The 10,044-nt window shown below is 44.3% G+C and overlaps 1 protein-coding gene across 1 annotated transcript in view; it reads left to right on the forward strand.

The window, feature by feature from the left end:
• CCDC138 (coiled-coil domain containing 138) overlaps window positions 1-9,539 on the forward strand; it is a 29,641-nt gene extending 20,102 nt beyond the window's left edge. The window contains exons 14-15 of the mRNA XM_082218653.1: window positions 7,935-8,073; window positions 9,290-9,539. Coding sequence (XP_082074779.1) covers window positions 7,935-8,073; window positions 9,290-9,461 — 311 coding nt within the window. The 3' untranslated portion in view covers window positions 9,462-9,539. The remainder of the gene's footprint in view (window positions 1-7,934; window positions 8,074-9,289) is intronic.
• Window positions 9,540-10,044: the final 505 nt, after the last annotated feature.

Genomic DNA, 10,044 nt, shown 5'->3' on the forward strand with positions numbered 1-10,044 from the left:
AGGTTAGCGGAGTGTGTAACCTGAAGCGTATGTAACCCGAGGTACCACTGTATAACTGTCTTAATGTGTGAGATATTTACATTGTTACCTGAAAGAATGGACTATATGATATCCTTCAGTTTTAAGTGGCACCTTACTTTGAAACTGTTGCCTCGAGTCTATTAGAATGCAGTCATAGAATCATAGAATCATAGAGTTGGAAGAGACCACAAGGGCCATCGAGTCCAACCCCCTGCCAAGCAGGAAACACCATCAGAGCACTCCTGACATATGGTTGTCAAGCCTCTGCTTAAAGACCTCCAAAGTAGGAGACTCCACCACACTCCTTGGCAGCAAATTCCACTGTCGAACAGCTCTTACTGTCAGGAAGTTCTTCCTAATGTTTAGGTGGAATCTTCTTTCTTGTAGTTTGGATCCATTGCTCCGTGTCCGCTTCTCCGGAGCAGCAGAAAACAACCTTTCTCCCTCCTCTATGTGACATCCTTTTATATATTTGAACATGGCTATCATATCACCCCTTAACCTCCTCTTCTCCAGGCTAAACATGCCCAGCTCCCTTAGCCGTTCCTCATACGGCATCGTTTCCAGGCCTTTGACCATTTTGGTTGCCCTCCTCTGGACACGTTCCAGTTTGTCAGTGTCCTTCTTGAATTGTGGTGCCCAGAACTGGACACAGTACTCCAGGTGTGGTCTGACCAGAGCAGAATACAGTGGCACTATTACTTCCCTTGATCTAGATGCTATACTCCTATTGATGCAGCCCAGAATTGCATTGGCTTTTTTAGCTGCTGCGTCACACTGTTGGCTCATGTCAAGTTTGTGGTCAACAAAGACTCCTAGATCCTTTTCACATGTACTGCTCTCAAGCCAGGTGTCACCCATCTTGTATTTGTGCCTCTCATTTTTTTTGCCCAAGTGCAATACTTTACATTTCTCCCTGTTAAAATTCATCTTGTTTATTTTTGCCCAGTTCTCTAATCTGTCAAGGTCGTTTTGAAGTGTGATCCTGTCCTCTGGGGTGTTAGCCACCCCTCCCAGTTTGGTGTCATCTGCAAATTTGATCAGGATGCCCTTGAGTCCATCATCCAAGTCGTTGATAAAGATGTTGAATAAGACCGGGCCCAAGACAGAACCCTGTGGCACCCCACTAGTCACTCTTCTCCAGGATGAAGAGGAACCATTGATGAGCACCCTTTGGGTTCGGTCAGTCAGCCAGTTACAAATCCACTGAGTGGTAGCATAGTCAAGACCGCATTTTACCAGCTTCTTTACAAGAATATCATGGGGCACCTTGTCAAATGCCTTGCTGAAATCAAGGTAGGCTACATCCACTGCGTTCCCTTCATCTACCAGGCTTGTAATTCTGTCAAAAAACGAGATCAGGTTAGTCTGACATGACTTATTTTTCAGAAATCCATGCTGACTATTGGTGATCACAGCATTCCTTTCTAGGTGCTCACAGACTGTTTGCTTAATGATCTGCTCCAGAATCTTCCCTGCTATTGATGTCAGACTGACTGGGCGGTAATTATTTGGGTCCTCTCTTTTCCCCTTTTTGAAAATAGGGACAACATTTGCCCTCCTCCAGTCTGCCGGGACTTCGCCTGTTCTCCAGGAATTCTCAAAGATGACTGCCAGTGGTTCTGAGATCACATCTGCCAGTTCTTTTAATACTCTTGGATGCAGTTCATCTGGCCCTGGAGACTTGAATACATCTAAACTAGCCAAATATTCTTGTACTATCTCCTTAGTTATTCTGGGCTGTGTTTCCTTTGCTGAATCATTTGCTCCAAATTCTTCAGGTCGGGCATTGTTTTCTTTATCGGAGAAGACTGAGGCAAAGAAGGCATTGAGTAGTTCAGCCCTTTCTGTGTCCCCTGTTTGCATTTCACCATCTTCTCCTCTGAGTGACCCCACAGTTTCTTTGTTCTTCCTTTTGCTACGAACATACCCATAAAAGCCTTTTTTGTTGCTTTTAACCTCTCTAGCAAGCCTGAGTTCATTCTGTGCTTTAGCTTTTCTGACTTTGTGTCTACATGTGCTGGCTATTTGTTTGAATTCCTCTTTGGTGGTTTCCCCCCTTTTCCATTTTTTGTACACATCCTTTTTTAATCTTAATTCAGTTAAAAGTTCTTTAGATAGCCACCCTGGCTTCTTTAGGCACCTTCCATGTTTCCGTCTCATTGGTATTGCCTGACGTTGTGCTTTTAGTATCTCCCTCTTAACAAACTCCCAGCCATCATGAACTCCCTTTCCTTTTAGTATTGTTGTCCATGGGATCTCACCCAGCACTTCCCTAAGTTTTATGAAGTCGGCTTTCTTAAAGTCAAGAAATTGAGTCCTAGTATGCTTGGCTGCTCCTTTCCGCTGTATAGTAAACTTCAGAAGAGCATGATCACTCGCGCCTAATGATCCTTCCACTTCTACCCCACTAACCAGGTCATCAACATTGGTTAGGACCAGATCTAAAATGGCTGTTCCTCTTGTTGCTTCTCCCACTTTCTGGACAATGAAGTTGTCTGCAAGGCCAGTGAGGAATCTGTTTGACCTTTCAGTCTCTCGAACTGTCTGCTCCTGGATAGACTCTTGCACAGAACTAAGTAAGATCCCCAGATGTGCCTCCAACCACATAGAATAATCCTTCTGCATTAAAGACCTGCAGCTAGTTGAGCTAAGAAAGGGAGATCTCTTATGCATTCCTATGCAAACCAGCCTGCTTGATCTTCCACTCAGATAAATCACAGCTTAGGACTCATCCCACGCTTTCTGCCTAGGGTGATTATGCTGTTTTATCTTAACCAGGAAGTATTACTCCTTTTTATCTTCAGCCCCCTACAAACTAATGTCAGGAGAGCAAATTTTGTGCACATTATATGTTGTTGGGTATATTTCCTTTTATTTCAATCACACAAAATGCCCGGAAAGCGTGATAGCTTAGGACCTTTAGTGAAATACAGCTCAGAAGCAAGTCTCCTCGTAGGTAACCAGGACTTCCGACATCACCCATTACCTGGAGGTCCGTTCTTAACCTGAAACTGTTCTTAACCTGAAGCCCCACTTTAGCTAATGGGGCCTCCCACTGCCACTGCCGCGCCGCCGGAGCACGATTTCTGACTCATCCTGAAGCAAAGTTCTTAACCCGAGGTACTATTTCTGGGTTAGTGGAGTCTGTAACCTGAAGCGTATGTAATCCGAGGTGCCACTGAATTTTAATGGTTTATTTAGTGTTCTGATGGTCGAATGTGAACTGATGCATTGCAAGCTGTCCTGGTGTTTTAATGCATAATTAAATAAATAAATGATTTTATACTTTGTAGTTTTAAGTGCACACGCGAAACCTCTTGCACCCACACCAAAAGCATAGAATGTGGCTTATAGCAAAAATAAAGATAATTAGTGAATGAGTGTGGAGTTAGCCCTGCATTTTGTAGCAAAGTGTGAGTGTTACACATTCAGTAACAAAAACCTCCCATAGCTTTTATTGTTCCGCCTGGCTTGAGAGCTGCAGAGAGGAGCAGAGTCATGCAGAGCGAACTAGATTGGAAAGTGGAAAGAGCAGGTGGGCTGTGGAGGATGGAGCTGTCGGAATTTAGGGAACATAAGATTAACGCCACCAACCATGGCTTCTGGGGCAAGCAGTGTGAGAGGCAGAGAAGAAAGGCTATTGCAGCAATTATGAGAGGGGAGCGGGGCAACAGCCATGAGACCAGGATCAAGCAGCTTGAAGAACCATGGAGGGTAGATGGCTGCTGTTTGGGTGAGAGAGTGGCAGATGGAACAGGAGAGACAGCGAATGGCACTGGAAGAGAGGAAACCAGAGGATGCTCTACTGCCACAAGCCACCAATGGGATGCTGAGGACAATGTAGGGGTCAGTAGACTGGACTCTTCAAGGAATAACAAGGGGCTCTGAGAAACAGAGGACTTGACCTTGGCAAAGCAAGGCCTAAGGTGCTGTGCAGTCAATCTCGTGGAGCATTAGGCTTCTTATTTCTTGCAGAAGGGCATCAATGAGGACATTTAAAGGAGCTACCTAGCTAAATGGAACTACACAGCATCATCTACAAATTAAATCCCACCTTCTTAATTTTTATTTTTATTATGTATTTTGTGTTTTTATATTGTGATTTCATCTTGCAAACCCCCCTGAAACCTGCGGGTATAGGGTAGTATACAAACTTAATAATAATAATAATTCTTAATGCCTTCCCACTGCAGAGCTCCAGATCCAAAAAGGTCACAAACAGCTGAGACCCTTTGGTGTCATCCATCAAGGTCCCTGGATATAGTCAGGAAGGTGGTTTTGTGCCAGGAAGACTCCTCAACTAAATGTAGCAGATGGAAAGGCGTATATACCTATTTTGGAGAGTCCTTTATTGGACCTGCTGTGTGCTAATGCAGCTGCCCCTTTTACTTGCAGCCCCGCAATGCAGTGTGGAATTTCCGGGTTGTTTCTTAAGGCTCTAAAATATATCCCTTTTTCATACAGTCGAAACACCCTCCATTTTTTTTAAAACAGTACTATTATACTTGTATCAAAAGTTCTCTCAACAGCCAGAGCCACTAGAGGGAGTGTGCTTGTTTTGAAGCTTCTCATGGCTGGAGTTATTAGCTTCTTCAGCTTTTAAAGATGTACTCCACCTGTTGGCATTTCTTTGTACTCTAAATCCCAGTAAAAGGGGTTCTTGGTGGAGAATAGCAAGAAAATCAGGGCAATGCTTTGCCTTGGGCTTGTTGTGTACACTCCCCCTGCTTCAAGAAGAACACAGTGCCAGGCTCATGCTTCAGGCTGTTTAAAAACATGCACCTGCACAGGGCTTTAGCTGTTTCAAGTTGCCGCACATGTGAGCAATTGAGCACATTACAGGAATTTTGACCGCTGCCTTTTATTTGGCATGGCTCTTGCACCAGACTCTGGTTAAAAGGTTATAAAGGGCTCAGATCTGTGTAATGGTCTACTAGAACCAAGCGTGGCTTTCCCTACACAGAACATGGGTGCTAGTCAAGCTCGTTCTGGAATATTGAGCTTCTGGCATTTTTAAAGAACAGTTACCACTTTTGTTTGTACAATAAAGTGGAAACTTGCATGTTCTTAGCCAGATATTTTTCTTCCAAAAGGGTCACATTTTTATTCTTGACTTTGCCAAGGTTGTAGGTGGATGGCTTCTGCTTAGACCAACTTCTGCACAGTGTTAACTTTGTTTCAAGAGTCTAAAGAGCTGCAAGGGTTAATCCATCACATCCTTACTCTTCTAAAGGGCAGGTGCGAATTTATCTTGAAGAGAAACATTTGAAGCGGGAGCAGAAGAAATAATTTATAGCTTATGTGGGATAAGCAGTGAAACATCTCTTTAAAGAATTCCCTTCCTTTCCCATCCTGTCTCCCTTTGTAGTCTTCCTTCCGATTATTCATCTAGGATTCTCTTTCTCTTCTAGAAGCTGAGCTCGGCATTCAGCCAACGTGTTGCTGCTCTGTGTAGTGCAAGGCATTGCTGAGCTGTCTGAACTCATGGCTGGGGGTTTTCATCTGTATTGGAGCCTTAAAGCAGTGTTTCCCAAACGTTTTTGGGCAACGGCACACCTGTTTACCGGGAAAAAATCTCGCGGCACACCACCATTAAAGCCCCGCCCCGTGACGTCAGCGTGCAGCGTCACGCCGGGAGGGACGCACAAAAGTGAACGTTTTTTCCCTTCCCCTTGCCGGGGTGGGAGGAGGCAGCAGAGCGAGGGACTGAGGGACGGCGGCAGCTGAGGCGGCGGCGGCTGTTGTGGTGGTGGCGGCGATAGCGGGCGGAGGAGGAGCCGTCGCCGGGAGTTGCTGCTGCTGCTGTTGCTGCTGCTGCCCGGACATGCCGGCCTCCTCCTCCTCCGCTGTCTCGCGCTCCTCCCTTTTGCGCGCGCTGCCCCGCCGCTCGGCACCACCACCGCGGAGCCGCCCCCGGCTCGACGCGGATCCTCGCCGCCGCCGCCTCTCGCCGCCCGACTCGCCCGCCTCCCTCCCACGGCACACCAGCCGGTGTCTCACGGCACACTAGTGTGCCGCGGAACACCGGTTGGGAAACACTGCCTTAAAGAGCTGTTTTCTTTGAATAAAATCTCTCTTCCATGAGAAGCCTGTTTAGTATCTACCATCCCTTTTTTGTTGTTGTTGTTGTTGTTGTTAATGGCCTTCAATTACTGATACTGCTTCTTCCTGCTTTACTGTGCTGCTTTAGATTTTGCTGTCTTTATTGGGATTTGCATTCCTATAGCATCAAAAAAACGAAGATCATGGCCACTGGTCCCATCTCCTCCTGGCAAATAGAAGGGGAAGAAATGGAGGCAGTGAGAGATTTTACTTTCTTGGGCTCCGTGATCACTGCAGATGGTGACAGCAGTCACGAAATTAAAAGACGCCTGCTTCTTGGGAAGAAAGCAATGACAAACCTAGAAAGCATCTTAAAAAGCAGAGACATCACCTTGCCAACAAAGGTCCGTATAGTTAAAGCTATGGTTTTCCCAGTAGTGATGTATGGAAGTGAGAGCTGGACCATAAAGAAGGCTGATCACCGAAGAATTGCTGCTTTTGAATTATGGTGCTGGAGGAGACTCTTGAGAGTCCCATGGACTGCAAGAGGATCAAACCTATCCATTCTGAAGGAAATCAGCCCTGAGTGCTCACTGGAAGGACAGATCCTGAAGCTTAGGCTCCAATACTTTGGCCACCTCATGAGAAGAGAAGACTCCCTGGAAAAGACCCTGATGTTGGGAAAGATGGAGGGCACAAGGAGAAGGGGACGACAGAGGGCGAGATGGTTGGACAGTGTTCTCGAAGCTACAAACATGAGTTTGACCAAACTGCGGGAGGCAGTGGAAGACAGGAGTGCCTGGTGTGCTCTGGTCCATAGAGTCACAAAGAGTCGGACACGACTAAACAACAACAGCTGCTAAAATGCCTTGCACCAAGACTTTTGTTTTGCCCAGATTTGTTATCCCAGGATTGCTCTACCATGAAAACCCTGACCTTTGAGTAAGCTATCCTGGCTACAGCCAATTTTACCCTTCGCCACTGCAATTTGAACATCAAAAGCTCCATTGTAGGTGGAGCTGGGTGGGTCAAGAAGGTAGCAGGACATGTTCCAATAACAAGCTTTGAAGCAGACCATCCCTCTAGAGAGGAAGACGGCTCAAACCATGTCAAGATGTCAACTGATCTCAGCTAAACTGAAGATCAGGGTTTCCATGGTAGAATACCCTGCCACAAGTCTGGAAAGTAGACTGGCTGTTCTTCTGGTGTTAAAATTAAAGCATTTGGGCCAAAATAATTTCCCAAAGAGGCTTGAGTAGTTGTGCTGGCCTATTCACGAGACTAGCCAAGAGCATTTAGAATCCAGTTCCTACACTTTAAAACTAAGGAAGATTTGGTTTGTTGCACTAGAGAAAGGAGAACTTATGTAGATGCTTGTTCAGGCTGTTTCCTAACCAAACCAAGAAAATAGTCAACCAGAGGTACAGCTTAACAATGCCAAGCATCTGTCCAGAAACAAGAAAACCCATTTTCACAGCTATTGCCCAGCAATCTTTGCTGCTGGATACTAGTGAATCAACCAATCTTTCAGAGAAGCGAGTGAGATGGTACATTTCGAAGAAGCCACTAAGGGCACTACAGACATAGAATAATTCTACACCTGTCTACACACATTATAATTGATTCTATAATGATTATCGAAGCAGTTCATTTTTTCAGCTCCCTCTGCTATGCCAGGATATGTGATGTTCTCATGTTCTGTACTTAAGGGCTGCAGGGTGCCTGTGCTTGAATCTGAATTTAAGAGTATTCTTCTAAAGTTGGAAGCTGTGCAATATGCTTTACGTGACTAGTTTTATTAATTTGTTTTAAAAACCCTTTTCTTCCTTTTTTCAACTAATTATAATTATGGTCACTTTATTCTACAGGGTTTTTGCACCCGTTTCTGGAAGCTTGCAGTAATGAGACCTTTTTTCGCACTTGTTCGCTGTTGCTTCGAAACCCTAAGCTAGATACACAGATACTGGAAAAACTTAGTATTCTGCTGCAAAAGCTCTCAAAAATTAAGTAAGTCTTGTAAACTTTTTCTTATTATCCAGTTTTATTATCCTCTCTTTGTCATCTTTTTCAACCCATTGTCAGGTTCTTGCATTGTGTAATAGGCACATTAACTTTATTTTCCCCTCAGCATCATACTAATATTTAAGAGGAAATGATGACAAATGAATTGTGATCTCCACTTGAAAATAATAACTGAAGGTTAAAGTGAGTGGGGTAGGGGAAAGTTCCCAAACTTTCAAATGTAAGCCTTAAAAATCTTTATTTAAGCTAAAGAAATATTTTTAATTATGGTTTTTGAGACAGTATTACCTTAACCACAATTCCACAGTTCATGCTTTGTTAAAATATAATAATCGGTAAACATTTTTGTTAGTTTCAACAAGCTGCCTTCAGAAACTATGGTCTGAAGTTGGCTTTTCTTAAGTGAGCCATAGTTAGTATTAACCATAATTACTGTTAATCACAGACGAGGCCACAGACTGACTGATCAAAGAGCTAAAAGCTTCTAAACTCTTCCTGGCCTTGGTTTGCACATGTTTCGCTAAACCAGTGGTTGGTAATCCTTGCACCTAGGGGCCAAATGTAGTCCTCTATTCCCCTCTGTCTGGCCCTTAGGATTCTCCTCAGGCCACGTCCCTCAAGTGCTTTTCCCTCACTGCAACGTGTCTTTGAACTATGATAACATCTGTTGTTTGCGTGGATGGGAGGGTGTGTGAGAGGATAAACCTCTAGCCTTTCTGTGACTGGAATTTTGCCTACTGTACAACTGTTGCTCCGCCCACATTTGCCTCTGGCCACGCCCACTTTTTGCCTCTCACCCTGCTCGCTATTGGCATGTGGCCCTCAGAAGTTTGGCTGGGAGGAAAGACAGGCCTCACGTTTAAAGCTTCCTCAACCCCATGATCTAGCACGATGTGCAAATTTGGCTGCTGTTGGCAGATGCCATTGTGGGATAATTTGTAGACACCTTTCTTTAACAAAAAGTTTTCCGCGGCTTTACACCGCTGTTAAGTCCATTTAGCTTCATAACGAAAACGAAACACATCTCAAATCTATTACAGTATCTGTTAATACTAAGAAAGGCATTTATTTTTACTTCAAACATTTTTCAGATGCTCTGTAACTTGTAGTGTTCAGATATAATTGCAGTTCTTCCCGTCCTTCAGAGTGATCAAAATGATGTTCCTTCACTGCATAACATTCTTGGAAAATAATCTTACAGGGGCAATAAGAAGATGTTTGAGCTGTTCACGATTCACCTGATGATTCAAGAGCTACAGAGGACAACGCATCCAGATCATGCTTTCTTATGTATTAACCTCAACTCAATTCTCTTCAATTTGGGACTGACAAAAAGCAACCCCAAAAGCAATAGTCTAAATGGGAGCCAGTAACAGATTGCATTTTCTTAAGACATTTTCTGAAGCGTGTTGATTCTAAATGAATAAATGAAGGGAAAAAATATCACAATGGACATAATCTTTTATGCCAATATGCTCCTCAAAATAGGCCAGGGACAGTTTGCTATTTTGTTGAATACTTGATTTACCTGCCCCCTTTAAATATTGTAAGTTTTACAGTGGCCGTGATCCAGAGGGATGTGCACTTTCCCCCTTGCAATAGGTAATCTGTTCTGCCAAAGCTGACGGTGATCTTTGTGTGCAGCCCTAACTCATGATATGCAGTCCCTTTTGGAAGCAGTTCCTCGTCCATCAGTGGCCAAATTATTTAACCTGTGGGGGGTGTCAAATCTTCCCAGGCCATAAAGTTGTTCCTCCCCACTCCCAACCCCTGTTGAAAAACGCTTGCTGCCAAATGTGAGGGTCACCAACCCCTGACACTATCTCATCCTAGCAGCATAGTGAGAAGATATCCCAGAGATATCTTTTGATGTTGCAGAGGCCTCTAGGATTCTTCTCATTGAGAGAGGATGGTTGCCAGTAGAGAGAAAGAGAGCCTTTGAGTGGTGTTGGTAAA

Source organism: Podarcis vaucheri (assembly GCF_965113315.1).
Source record: "Podarcis vaucheri genome assembly, chromosome: 4".
NCBI lineage: Eukaryota > Metazoa > Chordata > Lepidosauria > Squamata > Lacertidae > Podarcis > Podarcis vaucheri.